Source organism: Scyliorhinus torazame, chromosome 8, assembly GCF_047496885.1.
Source record: "Scyliorhinus torazame isolate Kashiwa2021f chromosome 8, sScyTor2.1, whole genome shotgun sequence".
Lineage (NCBI taxonomy): Eukaryota > Metazoa > Chordata > Chondrichthyes > Carcharhiniformes > Scyliorhinidae > Scyliorhinus > Scyliorhinus torazame.
This window is the reverse complement of record NC_092714.1, coordinates 14,367,122-14,385,401: the sequence shown is the minus strand read 5'-3', so window position 1 is coordinate 14,385,401 and position 18,280 is coordinate 14,367,122. Positions and strand designations below refer to the sequence as shown.

General features: G+C 45.7%; 1 protein-coding gene across 5 annotated transcripts in view; it reads right to left on the bottom strand.

Moving 5' to 3' along the window:
• Window positions 1-18,280, bottom strand: part of usp25 (ubiquitin specific peptidase 25) — a 204,646-nt gene that overhangs the window by 58,379 nt on the left and 127,987 nt on the right. For 4 of the 5 annotated variants that reach the window (XM_072513112.1, XM_072513114.1, XM_072513113.1 and 1 more), the window contains one exon: window positions 5,453-5,548. The exons of the other annotated variant lie outside the window; for it this stretch is intronic. In XM_072513112.1, the coding sequence (XP_072369213.1) occupies window positions 5,453-5,548 (96 nt within the window). The remainder of the gene's footprint in view (window positions 1-5,452; window positions 5,549-18,280) is intronic. 5 annotated transcript variants of the gene reach the window in all.

Below are 18,280 nucleotides of genomic sequence, written 5' to 3'. Positions count from 1 at the left end.
ACGGGGAGGACCATTTAGGATAGAGATGAGGAGAAAATGAAAGGAAAGGAAAGTGGGGTACTCTTTACAAAAGCCGGTGCAGACTCGATGGGCCGAATGGCCTCCTTTTGCACTGTAAATTCTATGTTCTATTATCTTCACTCAGAGAGTGGTGAGCCTGTGGAATTCATTCCCACAGGAAGTACTTGAGGCCAAAACATTGTGGGCGGGATTCTCTCTCCCGGCAGCCAACCAATGGGGTTCCTCATTGTGGGCCCCCCACACCGTCGGAAAATCCCCGTGAGATTGAGCGCGCTGCTGGCGAAGCGGAGGATCCCGCCGATGGAGAATCCCGCCCTGTACGTTTTCAAGAAGCAGTCAGATGTAGCATTTGGGCGACAGGGATCAAATGATATGGGGGCAAAGAGGGATTAGGCTATTGAGTTGGATGATCAGCCATGATCGTAATGAATGGCGGAGCAGGCTCGACGGGCCAATTTTCTGCTCCTATTTTCTATGTTTCTAATGCTCTTCCCTTGCCTGGATCAGTGCAATTACAACATTTATGAAGCTCAACACCTTCCAGAAGAAAGCATCCCACATGATTGTCTATCCACAAATATTCCGATCCCAGTGGCAGCCATGTGTATCATCTACAAGATGCACTGCAGCAACTCACTAAGGATCCAAAATGCAGCACCTTCCAAACCCACAAATGCTAACATCTAGCAGCAGGCACATGGAAACAAGTTACCCTCCAAGCCACTCATCATCCTAACTTGGAAATATATCGCCATTCCTTCACTGTCGCTGAGTCAAAATCATGGAACCCCTTCCCTAACAGCAGTATGGGTGTACCCATGGACTGCAGCGGTTCAAGAAAGCAACTCACCACCACCTTCCCAAGGTGGTGCAATTCGGGATGGGAAATAAATCGTGGCTTAGCCAGCAAAACCCACATCCCAGGTGTTAATTATTTTTTAAATGGCAGGTCCGGTTCAGCTATTGCTTAATGGTAACCCCCAAGATGTCGGTGGTGGGAGTATCAGTATGATCTGTTGCACAGGGCCTGAAAGAAGTCTTTAAAATAGTTGAAGATTTTGCTGGGGAGAATGCAGAGATGATGCTTCCACTTGTGGACATGCCCCAAACCTGCTGGACAAGTACACGAGGGGGAAAGGAATAAAAGGATATGTTGATAGGGTGCGATGCAGAGTAACAAAGCTCACATACAACATAAACAACGGTATGGACCAGTTGAAGCAAATGTGTGGTAAAATCTTGTGAAGGCCTAATCACTGGCATCTTTGCCACCCAGAATTGTAATAATCTCATTACTTTGCTGTATTATTGTGTGCGTCTGTGTGACTCCTTAAAGATATGTTCAGGGAACTCGAGAGCAAGTTAATTGGAGCTTAAATTGCATGGACATAATGCGTTCACAAGAGGTACCGTCAACCCCCATCATTTGCAGGGGATCCATTCCTGTAAAAATTTTGCAAAGGGTAAAATTGCAAACAGTGAACTTGCGCATGACTCGTACTGTAAAAATTCTGACAATCCAATTTTGCATCTCGCAAAATGTAGACAGCAAGACCTTGGAGTGGGTAAAGAGGTATTTTACCAGAATGGTACTAGGAATGAGACACTCGAGAAGTTGGTATTAATTTCCTGAGTGCAAAAAAGGTTAAGGATAGAGATGCTTGGGTTTAAGTGGAGTTTTGATACAGGAGCCAAGGAGAAGCTGCTTTCACTGATAACAGAATCAATAGCCAGAGGACAGATTTAATAAAATAGGTATCATCTGCAGGAGGAAAATGAGGAGTTGTTTTTTTTAAACACTGCCAATTATGATGATCTGGAATGCACTGGATCTAAGGTGGTGGAAGTAAATTCAATAATAACTTTCTAAAGTGAATTAGATTCCTACTTGAAAAGGAAAGAAAATTGCAGGGTGATGGGGGAAGAGCAGCGGGGAGTGGGGCCAATCGAACAACTTTATCAAAGTGCCGGCACAGAAATGATAGACCAATTAGCCTTCTTCTGTGCCGTTTGATCCTACAAATCCGAGAGCATTGACAAGCTTTGGAGAATCGGCTGGGGTTGTGTTGAAGGACACAGCATTGCAGGCATCCCCGCTGCTATCCTTCTGATCTTACAGTTCAGAATTGCCTTTACCCGCTAAGATCTTCACACCGTTCATCAATCTGTTGAGGCGTGAAACACAACTGCAGCCCTCTGGCACCACGCCCCTAGATTGCCGTTTTGTGTGTGTCAACACACAGCGGTTATTGTCAGACAGTTCTGTCCTTCGCTCAGGCACACGCAATTCCCAAAAGGAATGACTGGTTATCAGTGGGAACGCCCAGCTGAAATTTCTTGCCGGCCTGCCCGACTCCAGAAGCAAAAGCGCAGAGCCTGAGCTGGGATCAGCACCAATCTTGGAACACTGCTCTGCACAACTTACTCTTGCAATGGGCAGTGCCATTAGAAGACATAAGCGCAAAGATAGCATCTCTCACCTATTCTAACCAGCAACGTTGCTGATACAGAAATTAGATATGGACACGATAAGATGACAGTGTGCTTAAAAGCAGCAATGCAGTTCACATTTACAAACTGAGATGTATAATCTAGATGGAATGCTTTGATAACAGCATGCTGTGCGTGTCATTCTTACGGCTTTTAAGTTGGGACAGAGAAGGATGATTTACAGAGGCCACAAAGAGAAAAAGGTTAGATTTTGACATTAAATTCCAGCTCTGTTTGAACAGAGAGAAATCTGGCAATAAGTTTAAAAGACCATTAACTTTATACAGAGTTAGGTTTGAGCTTTACACGAAGCACTGAAACATTTTAGGTGCGAGCAGCAGTAACAATGTTCTTAATCTAATGTGATCAATTAGGAGAAAAGGGATGCAACATATTAGTGGGTTTTAAAATTTGGCACCAATTTTGTTCCCCTTCTTTCAGATGCTGGTTTTTGCCATAGGTTGGAAATCATCGGTAGGCCCCTCGCAAGGGGCCATTGAACTTCAAACTATTAAGTGCCCCCAAGCTATGCAACTATAGAGGGCATCATAGCAAAGCTCAAATCTGTCTTCATGCTTTCCCATACACAAATACGCAGATGAGTGGGCACTTTGCTGTCTCACACGAGATAGCAATCAGCAATAGGAACCCTAATCGACTTTCTGTTGACTGACAAATTAAACAACGGCCATAAATAAATGCCTCATTGACAGGATATGGGCCTGGCTCCATTAGTTAACATGCTGTTGTGTCACTTCTGGGATTTTGCTTTAAGTATAGCTTGGGCAGACAGGATGATGGTGTCTCTGGTAGCAACAAGGATGCTTTTAAAAATAATTGATAAGTGAAATGAAGTTACAGAACTTGACACTGCTCCACAGAACTTCTGCAATGAAGTGAATTATTATCTTGGCCCATAAGGTTATAAAAACAGTGCAAACTATACATGTGCTGCATTAAGACTTCAACCAGTTACTCTCTACGCTGCATGACTTCTAGCATAAGCAATGCTTTCAGGGGCACAATGCAATGCAATGAAGAAAAGGGTCTTGTCCTTGGAGCAACTGGATGGTGTTCCTTTGTGCAATCTCCTTTTGGCCAATTTCTGGTTAATAGGTATTACATTGGGAGGTGAGGAGGTGCAGAGTGGAGACTGGATGTCTCCTGTCAATCTCAGAACAGTTCAGGTAGTGCTGGCCTGCCATACTGTGCGTCAGCCATGTCCGCACGTCTGCACCGGAGTTAAAAGGTTGCGGGTTCAAGGTCCACTACAGAGCCAGAAATTCAAATTGATGCACCAGTGCAGTGCAGAGGGAGGCTCCCCATGTAGGCCAGAGCAGGTAAGGACAGAAGATTTCCTTCCCTAAAGGACACGAGTGAATCAAGTGGGTTTTTACAACAATTGACAATGGTTTCATGGTCATCATTAGACTTTTAGTTCCAGATTTTTATTTATCGAATTCAAATTTGACCAGCTGCTGTGGCGGGATTCAAACCCAAGTCCACAGAGCTTTACCCTGGGTCTCTGAATTACAAGTCTAGTGACAATGCCACCATCTCCTCTCTCAGCAAAACAGATGTCCCAGTTATTGTCACGTCTCTGTTGCCTGGGCAGGTTTCTGGCAGTAGAACTGCGGCCGCACTTCAAAAGTAATTATTTGTTCGCATCGGACTATGGGACACCCGGAGATCATGCGAGACGCTATAGGAATTCAAGCCTGATTGGTTGCCTGATTCAAGCAGCAGTGTCAGAGGGCAGGTTATATACGCCCACACACATTTTGTTTCTGCTGAATGGTGAGAGGGCGGTGATTGTGGGGGGTGTGGGGGGGGGGGCACATTCTAAAATAGAGAAAACCAAGTCATTTTCCATCACAAGTGGAGAGTTTCAATTTATTGGGGTTGAAAATACCTCCTAACCTCCAACTTGTGTGTAAGTTTTGTGCTCATCGTGCTCCCTGTTTAAAGCGAGATGCAAACTCGAATAAAAGCAGTAGCAGAAAAAAAAACATGAATTAGAAAACAGACTAGATCATGGGTAGGGTTAAGGTGGCAGACAATAGTTCTTAACTGCCTCTCCCGCCCCCCACCTTTCCAATACCATTGTGTGTGCCACACAATAGAATCGCAGTCGCACTCAATCTCAGAAATTTACCAGGTTTTTGGTTAGAGCTGCGGCAGTTAGAAGAATCGTACATGGGCCATGATCGAGGGATAAATTTCAAAATATGATCAAACCCCTCAAACCGTAATAATCAACATAGTGCATAACACATACCCGTAATCTAACAGCAATAATGAACTCAAAAATCGTGCATCCCCTTTCCCCCTTTAACCCATCCTGAAGCCCCAATATTGCTGACTCAGTCTTCAAGCAGGTAGCAGAACTTGTTGTTAAAGTTAATTCCGAAACACTCACCCTTTCCCAGTAACTTTCTACGCAAAGGTGACTAAATGCAGCATAGCTAGATAGATACACTGCAATTGTAGGCAAGCATGAATTACACTCAATGCCTAAACAGCTGGCCATTGGGCGAGAGGCATTGCTCCAATGTTACAGAGCTGAGGAAGGGAGTGGGGAAAAAAAGAGATGCGGGCAAGGGGCAGGACGGTGTCAGAAGAGATTTCTGGAAAAGTGGGAAGAGTCAGTAAAGAGAACGTGGGTGAGAAAAATGGAAGGAGGAAACGAAAGAGGGGGTTGGAAAAACAAAATGAGCAAGATGGAGGTGGGAAGTGACAAAGAGGGAGGGAGTGAAAAGAATGAAGGGGAGGAAAGGGGGAAGGGGGAGTGAAAGCGAGCCAGTGAATACAGAATATCTGATCGGAATAGACCATTATGAGCCCTTGCGATGAAACGCACGATGCTGGGTTCAATATTGCTTCAATATGCAAGAGCAGACAGCATTCAATCACACTGAATGAAATAAAAGGGAGTATGTACCTTGAAGAACCCCGCCTCGGGACCATGTCTGTCATACACATTCCTGGCTTTACCTATAGCCATGATAATACCTTGCATGGTTGGGGTCAGCATGACCTGCCAACAAGGGGTCGTAGGTAAAAGGTCAGATATGGATAAAGCTATTCAAAACATATGAATTGGCAACATTCTTTTTTAAAATTTTATTTTTTTTAAATAAAAATAAGTTCACATAAGAGCTTGAAACAAAAATGTTTTTAAATTATCTTTTTAAATGGTTAACGCCACACAATGAATTTAGCAGTGAATAAGCGATAGTTTGCATATGCTTTGTATACCAGAATTAGAAAGCATTCGACAGGCGGCATGCACATAAATTTGAAAAACACAATGTGATTTTGTTTGCCCTCCAATGGGTGGGTGGGGGGGGGGGGGGGCTTGGCAGTAACTGGGAATTCTAGACTTTTATTAGCATGCTGCCTATGGTGCAGTCCACAAACGCTCAGCTGTACACTGAATGCAATTCTTTCCTTCATGCTTTAAGCTACCAACGCAATTGGGTCAGAAACACGGAGACATACAGCACAGGAGAATGGGTATTTGTCCTAATGCCCTGGCACAGGAGCTACCAAAATACCGGTTTCCCTTTCAACTGTCCTGCAAATATTTCATTTCAAGTATTTATCCAGTTCCCTTTGGAAAGTTTGTCACTGAGCCCGCCTCCACCACTCCTTTAGACAGTGCATTCAGCAAAATTGCCTAGAGTTTCCAGAACTGAAATAGGTCATTCTGCCCAACTAGTCCAAGCTAGTAGTTAGGCTCCACATGTGCACATTCCAGGCCTCATTTACAAATCTTTTTTCTTTCAAAGTACAGATCCATAAATTTAACTTCACTCCACTTGAACTCCCCTCAACAGGGGAGGGGAAAAATATTCTTCACCAAAGTAGACACAAGCAGGCTTGCACAAAAAGGAGAAAAAAACAAAAGCTGGTTAAAAGGCTTATTTTTGTCTCTTCTCCCTCTCTCTCTGAAGGTGTCAACTCCTGCCGAGGTACTGTTCCGCAGGTAGCCCCTCCAGCAGCCTCACCTGAGAGGGGTGTTCTTCTTGGGATTCATACTGGAGAGCCATCACAGCTGAGTCCAAACCCCGCCTGAGGTGGGACTTTCCAAAAGGAATCGGCAGACATCAATCAGGAACAGGGCCCTTCCTGGCGTAAGGTCAGCAAGGTCACCTGCAAGGTCCTCGGTGCTGCCTCCAGCTGAGATCAGCCAATTGGAACCAGAAACTGGAACTGGTTTCAAACAGGTAAGCATTCTGGAGAATCAGCTTCAACTCTGGCACCCCCTGAGGAGTGATTACGAACTGGAACTCCCAACGTGTTTAGCAGCCGATCATATTTGGTCTTTGGGGAACACAATAGCCTGTGACTTCAAGGTCGAGGGGGAGGTGGGGACAAGAGGAAGGAGCAGATAGTTACAAAGAGCAGGGTGCAAAAGAAAAATATGTGCAGGGGAGAAAATAAAAACTCTTGGTTGAAAGCATCTAGCGAAATTCAAACACCCACTTCCCCCCCAAAATTATCAACAGATTAAACAGCCAAGGCCAACATCTATTTCTAAAGTAATATTTCTAATATTTCTATAGTATCCAATCAGGACACTTAACGCATATACTGAGGAGCATTTCATATTGTCATTTTAGAACTTGAGTCATCTGCATCACATGACCAGCCTTAACCCGAGGTCAGACAATGCTCGAGTGTTCTGAAGAAAAAAAGGCAAGCTACCAAAGCTTTTCATCTTGCAATCACCAGAACAGCTCTCAAGACATTACCAAGCTGTAACGGGGGACAACGATTTTCACCGCGTGACAAGGGAGTGCTGATTGGTTGGCAAGTGGACTCTGAGCAGTGGAGGCTTTTCTGTTGGAGAATGCAGCATGGAGCAGTTAACTGCCCAGCTCTATTCAAAATTCAAACTGAATAGGGAATGAACCAGAAAAGGGCTGATCCCTAAGCTTTTTGTCTAGCTGAAAAAGGCGTAATGTGTGGACATGTTCCTTCTGTCTCCCGAGGACAGGGCCCTGTGTGTGAATAGATGAGGGCAGTGCATTAGTCTACATGGTCAGTAAGGCTTTTGATAAGGTCTTGCATGGGAGACCGATCCAGAAGGCAAGAGCCCATGGGATGAAGGGCAATTTGAATCCAAAATTGGCTGAGTGGCAGGAGGCAGAGGGGATGGTGGAAAGTTGCTTTTCTGATTGGAAGCCTGTGTCCAGTGGCGTATCGCAGGGATCGGTGCTTTGTCACATATTATTTGTAGCGTACATTAATGATCTGGATGTGAATGTGGGAGGCACGATCAGTAAGTTCGCAGATGACCTGAAAATTGGTGATGTGGTAAATAGCGGGGAGAACAGCCTTAGATTACAGGGCGATTTGGGCATCCTGGTCAGATGGGCAGAAGAGCGGCAAATGGAATTTAACCCTGAAAGATGCAAGGCGATGCATTTTGGGGGGCGAACAAGGCAAGGGAATACACGATGAATGGTCGGACGTGAAGTACAGAGGACCAGAGGGACCTTGTGGTGCATGTCCAAAGGTCGCTGAAGGCAGCAGGACAGGTAGATGAGGGGTGGGATTCTCCGCCGGCAGGATGCTCCGTTTTGCCAGCAGCCCCACAATGGGAAACCCCATTGACCGGCCATCGTAATGGAGCATCCCGCCGGCGGGCTGAGGCAGAAATGAGGCGCGGCTGAGCATCCCGCCAAAGGTGGTTAAGAAGGTATACGAGATACTTACAAAAGGTTATGATGGAGCTGTATAAAACGCCCGTTAGGTCACAGCTGGAGCACTGTGCGCAGTTCTGGTTACCACACTATACAGGAAGTGTGATTAATGTAAAAAATGGTTATGTATTATACTTTATATTTATTGCAGTAATGTTGCTAAAAATAAAAGTAAATTACTGCGGGTGCTGGAATCTGAAACTAAAACAGACAATACTGGACAATCTCAGCAGGTCTGACAGCATCTGTGGAGAGAGAAGTGAGCTATCGTTGTCTGGATGATTCTTTGTCAAAGCTATTATTGAAAATCCCTGGTTTAAGATACATGTAGGCAGTAGGCCTGCTAATGCTGTGATCAAGAGGTGGTAAAAGTGAGATAATCATTGATTTTTTTAAATTACTTGTTTAGACAGATGACTAATGGAACATTGATTTGATTGGAGGGTTGCTGGGGTGAATAATTTTTTTTTTCCCAATTCGGGAGCATTTTAGTGTGGCCAATCCACCTACCCTGCAAATCTTTGGGTTGTGGGGGTGAGACCCACGTAGACACGGGGAGAATGTGCAAACTCCACATGGACAGTGAGCTGGGGGGATGTAGACAATGTACGAGGGATGGTGCTTAAACATGCCATGGAACATCTTAGTGGGAGGAGACCGCAAGAGTGTCTTATGATATAATTAAGGGGTGGAGTCTTTGAACTATATTGGCTTGTTTAATTGGAATATATATAGATATATATATATATATAGTTGCGGGGTAGGGAGTAAGTTAAATTTTTTCCTTTTATTTAAGAACTGTTTGACCTGTTAACTGTAAAGTTCTTACTTTGTTTAGATGTGATTTATTGTTTTAAATTAATGTTTGTTTCACAAAAAAGATAGTTCTTGGTTCGTGTTACTACTCCCGTGGCGAGGTATCCTTTCCACACTTTTACAAATTGCAAGTTGTTGGGTTTTCCGTCAGAGATCCGAACAGAAACATGTGATTGCAGTGGAGAGGGTGCAGAGGAGATTCGCCAGGGCGTTGCCTGGGCTGGAGCATTTCAGCTATGAAGAGAGGCTGGTTAGGCTGGGGTTGTTTTCCTTAGAGCAGAGAAGGCTGAGGGCGGGGGGGGGGGGGGGTGAATAGAATTGAGATGCACACAATTATGAGGGACATCGATAGGGTAGATAGGAAGAAACTTCTCCCCGTGGTAGAGGGGTCAATGTAACGAGTGAGCATAGATTTTAGATAAGGAGCAGGAGATTTAGAGGGGATTTGAGGAGAAATGTTTTTACTCAAGAGGGTGGTGGGTTTGCTCCGGGTGCCGGACGTTTCCTCCCACAGTCCAAAGATGTGCATGTTAGGTGGATTGATCATGCTAAATTGACTTGGTGACCAAAAAGGTTAGGTGGGGTTACTGGGTTACGGGGATAAGGTGCAGGTGTGAGGCTTAAGTGGGGTGCTCTTTACAAGGGTCAGTGCAAACTCGAAGGGCCGAATGGCCTCCTTCTGCACTGTGAATTCTATGTTCTATGAATCTGGAACTCACTGCCTGAGAGGGTCATAGAGGCAGGAACCCTCACAACATTTAAGAAGCATTTGGATGAGCGCCTGAAACACCACAGCAAAGAAGACAACAGGTCAAGCTCCTAGAAAATTGGATTAGAGTAGATAGACTCATGATGGTGGGTACAAACATGATAGGCCGAAGGGCCTGTTTCCGTGCTGTAAAACTCTATGACCCTATATGTGGCTTTGAGTAAGACGGGTAATCTTAAATTAGATTTCATTTTTTAATTCTCAGCTCAACCACGATTGTTTAGGTGCTGTCCAATTATGGAAACGTATCTAATGTTGGACACTCTGTTTCGAGTTTTGCAAGTAAAATTCGCCAGGCAATGCCACGACCAGACCAATCAGTCACCCTGGCCGGTTTGAATTAATTTAATTTTTAATGATCTTTATTGTAGGCTTACATTAACACTGCAGTGAAGTTGCTGTGAAAATCCCCTGGTCGCCACACACTGGCGCCTGTTCGGGTACACAGGAAGAATTCAGAATGTCAAATTACCCAACAGCAAGTCTTTTGGGACTTGTGGGAGGAATCCGGAGCACTCAGAGGAAACCCACGCAGACACGGGGAGAACGTGCAGACTCCACACAGATAGTGACCCAAGCCAGGAATCAAACCTGGGACCCTGGAGCTGTGAAGCAACAGTGCTATCCACTGTGCTACCGCGCTGCTCACCTTGATAGGCAACATTAGTGGACAGGCATCTGGGGCACAATCTGGTAAGCACCAGTCAGCCATTTATGTGTATCAAGTGGAGGCAGGAACTCCCATCAAGACCAGCCGGAAGACTATTGGGTCCCAGCCAGATGGGGAGCTGATGGAGACGTTATTAGGACAAAGCTGGGCAGTTAACTGTTCCATGCCGAATTCTCCATGACGGTGCCTCCACCAATCAGAGTACACTTGCTGACCAATTATCACACTTCTCTCAGAGAATATAAATTGTTGCTCTCCCATTACTGTTGATAATTTCTTGCACGCTAACCTGATAAGTACAAGATACAAAGCTTTGATCTAATGTCTTTTTTCAGCAATACTTAAGTTCTGCACTACCAAATGACTATTCATTCATTCAGTTAAAAATGTTATTTCAAGTCTGATATGCATGTAAGGTCACTGCGTAAAGAACGTGCACGCTCTATCCTGCAAAAAGCAACTTGAAAGATGTCCCAACCCCACAAAGTCTTCTCCCCCAACCTGCATTGCAATCTCTCCACTACCCTGCATTGCATTATCTGTCCTGCCCCTTATCCAGCATTGTATGTGTCCTCTGTCCTCTCTTGTATTGTATAATGTATCTTCTCTTCCAACCCGCATTTTATAATGTGTCCACTCCCCTAGCCTGCATTGTACAATGTGTCCTCCCTTATCCTGCATTGCACAATGTGTACTCGTTTACCCTGTGTTGTACAATGTGTCCCCTCCCCTAGCCTGCATTCTGTGTCTACCCCCCTACTCTAAATTATGTAATGAGTTCCGTCTCTTCGCCTGCATTGTAAAATGTGTCTTCCCCTTACCCTGCAATGTATAATGTGTTCACTCCCGTACCCTGCATTGTATGTGTCTTCCCCCATACGTTGCATTGTATGTGTCCCCTCCATAACCTGCAATATATGTGTCCTCTCCCATACCCTGCATTGTATAATGTGTTGTCCCCCATGTTGCATTGTATGTGTCCTCTCCGTTACCCTGCAATGTAAAATGTGTCCTTTCCCATACCCTGCATTCTGTAATGTGTCCTCCGCATCCTGAATTTTATGTGTCGACCCCCTTACACAGCAATGTATAATGTGCCTTCACCCATACCCTGCATTGCATAATGTGCCGTCTCCCATACCCTGCAATGTATAATGTGACCTCCCCCTTACCCTGCAATGTATAATATGTCCTCTACCCTCCATTGCAATGCATGTGTCCTCACCCTTACACTGCATTGTTGTGTCCTCTCCCAAACACTGCATGTGTCTCTCCCTTACCCTGCATTGAATGTGTCCTCTCCCCTACCCTGCATTGTATGTGTCTCTCCCTTACCCTGCATTGTATGTGTCTCTCCCCTACTCTGCATTGTATGTGTCTCTCCTTTACCCTGCATTGTATGTGTCTCTCCCTTACCCTGCATTGTATGTGTCTCTCCCTTACCCTGCATTGCATGTGTCCTCTCCCCTATCCTGCATTGTATGTGTCCTCTCCCCTACCCTGCATTGTATGTGTCCTCTCCCCTACCCTGCACTGTATGTGTCTCTCCCTTACCCTGCATTGTATGTGTCTCTCCCTTACCCTGCATTGTATGTGTCCTCTCCCCTAAGCTGCATCGTATGTGTCCTCTCCCCTGAGCTGCATTGTATGTGTCTCTCCCTTACCCTGCATTGTATGCGTCTCTCCCTTACCCTGCATTGTATGTGTCCTCTCCCCTACCCTGCATTGTATGTGTCTCTCCCTTACCCTGCATTGTATGTGTCTCTCCCTTACCCTGCATTGTATGTGTCCTCTCCCCTAAGCTGCATCGTATGTGTCCTCTCCCCTAAGCTGCATCGTATGTGTCTCTCCCCTACCCTGCATTGTATGTGTCTCTCCCCTACCCTGCATTGTACGTGTCTCGCCCTTACCCTGCATTGTATGTGTCTCTCCCTTACCCTGCATTGTTGTCCTCTCCCAAACCCTGCATTGTATGTGTCTCTCCCTTACCCTGCATTGTATGTGTCTCTCCCTTACCCTGCATTGTATGTGTCTCTCCCTTACCCTGCATTGTATGTGTCTCTCCCTTACCCTGCATTGTATGCGTCCTCTCCCCTACCCTGCATTGTACGTGTCCTCTCCCCTACCCTGCATTGTATGTGTCTCTCCCTTACCCTGCATTGTATGTGTCTCTCCCTTACCCTGCATTGAATGTGTCCTCTCCCCTACCCTGCATTGTATGTGTCTCTCCCTTACCCTGCATTGTTGTCCTCTCCCAAACCCTGCATTGTATGTGTCCTCTCCCGTACCCTGCATTGTACGTGTCCTCTCCCCTACTCTGCATTGTACGTGTCTCTCCCCTACCCTGCATTGTGTCCTCTCCCCTACCCTGCATTGTTGTCCTCTCCCAAACCTTGCAATGTATAATGTGTCCTCTCCCATACCCTGCATTCTGTAATGTGTCCTCCGCATTATGAATTTTATGTGTCCACCCCCTTACACTGCAATGTATAATGTGCCTTCACCCATACCCTGCATTGTATAATGTGCCGTCTCCCATACCCTGCAATGTATAATGTGACCTCCCCCTTACCCTGCAATGTATAATATGTCCTCTACCCTCCATTGCAATGCATGTGTCCTCGCCCTTACACTGCATTGTTGTGTCCTCTCCCAAACACTGCATTGTATAATGTGTCCTCTCCCGTATCCTGTAATGTGTCCTCTCCCAAATACTGCATTGTATAATGTGTCCTCTCCCGTATCCTGTAATGTATCCTCTCCCATACCCTGTAATGTGTCCTCTCCCATACCCTGTAATGTATAATGTGTCCTCTCCCGTACCCTGTAATGTATAATGTGTCCTCTCCCATACCCTGTAATGTGTCCTCTCCCATACCCTGTAATGTATAATGTGTCCTCTCCCGTACCCTGTAATGTATAATGTGTCCTCTCCCATACCCTGTAATGTATAATGTGTCCTCTCCCATACCGTGCAATGTATAATGTGCTCTCCCCCATAACCTGTATTGTATGTGTCCTCTCCCTTACCCTGTAATGTATAATGTGTCCTCTCCCTTACCCTGTAATGTATAATGTGTCCTCTCCCATACCCTGTAATGTATAATGTGTCCTCTCCCATACCCTGCAATGCATAATGTGTCCTCTCCCTTACCCTGTAATGTATGTGTCCTCTCTCATACCCTGCAATGTCTAATGTGTCCTCTCCCATACCCTGCAATGTATAATGTGTCCTCTCCCATACCCTGCAATGCATAATGTGTCCTCTCCCATACCCTGCAATGTCTAATGTGTCCTCTCCCATGCCCTGCAATGTATAATGTGTCCTCTCCCATACCCTGTAATGTATAATGTGTCCTCTCCCATACCCTGCAATGTATAATGTGTCCTCGCCCGTACCATGCAATGTATGTTGTCCTCTCCCATACCCTGTAATGTATAATGTGTCCTCTCCCATACCCTGCAATGTATAATGTGTCCTCTCCCATACCCTGTAATGTATAATGTATCCTCTCCCATACCCTGTAATGTATAATGTGTCCTCTCCCATACTCTGCAATGTATAATGTGTCCTCTCCCATACCCTGCAATGTATAATGTGTCCTCTCCCATACCCTGCAATGTATAGTGTGTCCTCTCCCATACCCTGTAATGTATAATGTGTCCTCTCCCATACCCTGTAATGTATAATGTGTCCTCTCCCATACCCTGCAATGTATAATGTGTCCTCTCCCATACCCTGCAATGTATAATGTGTCCTCTCCCATACCCTGCAATGTATAATGTGTCCTGTCCCATACCCTGTAATGTATAATGTGTCCTCTCCCATACCCTGTAATGTATAATGTGTCCTCTCCCATACCCTGCAATGTATAATGTGTCCTCTCCCATACCCTGCAATGTATAATGTGTCCTCTCCCATACCCTGCAATGTATAATGTGTCCTCTCCCATACCCTGTAATGTATAATGTGTCCTCTCCCATACCCTGTAATGTATAATGTGTCCTCTCCCATACCCTGCAATGTATAATGTGTCCTCTCCCATACCCTGCAATGTATAATGTGTCCTCTCCCTTACCCTGCAATGTATAATGTGTCCTCTCCCATACCCTGTAATGTATAATTTGTCCTCTCCCATACCCTGCAATGTATAATGTGTCCTCTCCCGTACCGTGCAATGTATGTTGTCCTCTCCCGTACCCTGTAATGTATAATGTGTCCTCTCCCATACCTGCATTGTATAATGTGTCCTTCCCGTTACACTGCATTCTATGTGGCCTCGTCCAAATCCTGCATTCTATGTGTCTTCGCTGTTACGCTGCCTTGTATAATATGCCCTCTTCCGTGCCCTGCAATCTATAATGTGTCCTCCCCGTACCCTGTAATGTATGTGTCCTCTGCCTTATCCTGCATTGCATAACGTGACCTCTTCTATACCCTGAATTTTATGTGCCGTCTCCCATAAGCTGCATTCTATGTGTCCATTCCCCGACCATTCTTGTATGTCTTCTCCCCTACCCTGCATTGTATGTGTCTCTCCCTTACCCTGCATTGTATGTGTCTCTCCCTTACCCTGCATTGTATATGTCTCTCCCTTACCCTGCACTGTATGTGTCTCTCCCTTACCCTGCATTGTATGTGACTCTCCCTTACCCTGCATTGTATGTATGTGTCCTCTCCCCTAAGCTGCATTGTATGTGTCCTCTCCCCTAAGCTGCATTGTATGTGTCTCTCCCTTACCCTGCATTGTATGTGTCTCTCCCTTACCCTGCATTGTATGTGTCCTCTCCCCTACCCTGCATTGTATGTGTCTCTCCCTTACCCTGCATTGTATGTGTCTCTCCCCTACTCTGCATTGTATGTGTCTCTCCTTTACCCTGCATTGTATGTGTCTCTCCCTTACCCTGCATTGTATGTGTCTCTCCCTTACCCTGCATTGCATGTGTCCTCTCCCCTATCCTGCATTGTATGTGTCCTCTCCCCTACCCTGCATTGTATGTGTCCTCTCCCCTACCCTGCACTGTATGTGTCTCTCCCTTACCCTGCATTGTGTCTCTCCCTTACCCTGCATTGTATGTGTCCTCTCCCCTAAGCTGCATCGTATGTGTCCTCTCCCCTAAGCTGCATTGTATGTGTCTCTCCCTTACCCTGCATTGTATGCGTCTCTCCCTTACCCTGCATTGTATGTGTCCTCTCCCCTACCCTGCATTGTATGTGTCTCTCCCTTACCCTGCATTGTATGTGTCCTCTCCCCTAAGCTGCATCGTATGTGTCCTCTCCCCTAAGCTGCATCGTATGTGTCTCTCCCCTATCCTGCATTGTGTCTCTCCCCTACCCTGCATTGTACGTGTCTCGCCCTTACCCTGCATTGTATGTGTCTCTCCCTTACCCTGCATTGTTGTCCTCTCCCAAACCCTGCATTGTATGTGTCTCTCCCTTACCCTGCATTGTATGTGTCTCTCCCTTACCCTGCATTGTATGTGTCTCTCCTTTACCCTGCATTGTATGTGTCTCTCCCTTACCCTGCATTGTATGTGTCCTCTCCCTTACCCTGCATTGAATGTGTCCTCTCCCCTACCCTGCATTGTATGTGTCTCTCCCTTACCCTGCATTGTTGTCCTCTCCCAAACCCTGCATTGTATGTGTCCTCTCCCGTACCCTGCATTGTACGTGTCCTCTCCCCTACTCTGCATTGTACGTGTCTCTCCCCTACCCTGCATTGTGTCCTCTCCCCTACCCTGCATTGTTGTCCTCTCCCAAACCTTGCAATGTATAATGTGTCCTCTCCCATACCCTGCATTCTGTAATGTGTCCTCCGCATCCTGAATTTTATGTGTCCACCCCCTTACACTGCAATGTATAATGTGCATTCACCCATACCCTGCATTGTATAATGTGCCGTCTCCCATACCCTGCAATGTATAATGTGACCTCCCCCTTACCCTGCAATGTATAATATGTCCTCTACCCTCCATTGCAATGCATGTGTCCTCGCCCTTACACTGCATTGTTGTGTCCTCTCCCAAACACTGCATTGTATAATGTGTCCTCTCCCGTATCCTGTAATGTGTCCTCTCCCAAATACTGCATTGTATAATGTGTCCTCTCCCGTATCCTGTAATGTATCCTCTCCCATACCCTGTAATGTATAATGTGTCCTCTCCCGTACCCTGTAATGTATAATGTGTCCTCTCCCATACCCTGTAATGTGTCCTCTCCCATACCCTGTAATGTATAATGTGTCCTCTCCCGTACCCTGTAATGTATAATGTGTCCTCTCCCATACCCTGTAATGTATAATGTGTCCTCTCCCATACCGTGCAATGTATAATGATCTCTCCCCCATAACCTATATTGTATGTGTCCTCTCCCTTACCCTGTAATGTATAATGTGTCCTCTCCCTTACCCTGTAATGTATGTGTCCTCTCCCATACCCTGCAATGTCTAATGTGTCCTCTCCCATACCCTGCAATGTATAATGTGTCCTCTCCCATACCCTGTAATGTATAATGTGTCCTCTCCCATACCCTGCAATGCATAATGTGTCCTCTCCCTTACCCTGTAATGTATGTGTCCTCTCCCATACCCTGCAATGTCTAATGTGTCCTCTCCCATACCCTGCAATGTATAATGTGTCCTCTCCCATACCCTGTAATGTATAATGTGTCCTCTCCCATACCCTGCAATGCATAATGTGTCCTCTCCCTTACCCTGTAATGTATGTGTCCTCTCCCATACCCTGCAATGTCTAATGTGTCCTCTCCCATGCCCTGCAATGTATAATGTGTCCTCTCCCATACCCTGTAATGTATAATGTGTCCTCTCCCATACCCTGCAATGTATAATGTGTCCTCTCCCGTATCGTGCAATGTATGTTGTCCTCTCCCATACCCTGTAATGTATAATGTGTCCTCTCCCATATCTTGCAATGTATAATGTGTCCTCTCCCATACCCTGTAATGTATAATGTGTCCTCTCCCATACCCTGTAATGTATAATGTGTCCTCTGCCATACCCTGCAATGTATAATGTGTCCTCTCCCATACCCTGCAATGTATAATGTGTCCTCTCCCATACCCTGCAATGTATAATGTGTCCTCTCCCATACCCTGTAATGTATAATGTGTCCTCTCCCATACCCTGTAATGTATAATGTGTCCTCTCCCATACCCTGCAATGTATAATGTGTCCTCTCCCATACCCTGCAATGTATAATATGTCCTCTCCCATACCCTGCAATGTATAATGTGTCCTCTCCCATACCCTGTAATGTATAATGTGTCCTCTCCCATACCCTGTAATGTATAATGTGTCCTCTCCCATACCCTGCAATGTATAATGTGTCCTCTCCCATACCCTGTAAAGTATAATTTGTCCTCTCCCATACCCTGCAATGTATAATGTGTCCTCTCCCGTACCGTGCAATGTATGTTGTCCTCTCCCGTACCCTGTAATGTATAATGTGTCCTCTCCCATACCTGCATTGTATAATGTGTCCTTCCCGTTACACTGCATTCTATGTGGCCTCGCCCAAATCCTGCATTCTATGTGTCTTCGCTGTTACGCTGCCTTGTATAATATGCCCTCTTCCGTGCCCTGCAATCTATAATGTGTCCTCCCCGTACCCTGTAATGTATGTGTCCTCTGCCTTATCCTGCATTGCATAACGTGACCTCTTCCATACCCTGAATTTTATGTGCCGTCTCCCATAAGCTGCATTCTATGTGTTCATTCCCCGACCCTTCTTGTATGTCTTCTCCCCTACCCTGCATTGTGTGTGTCTCTCCCTGCATTGTATGTG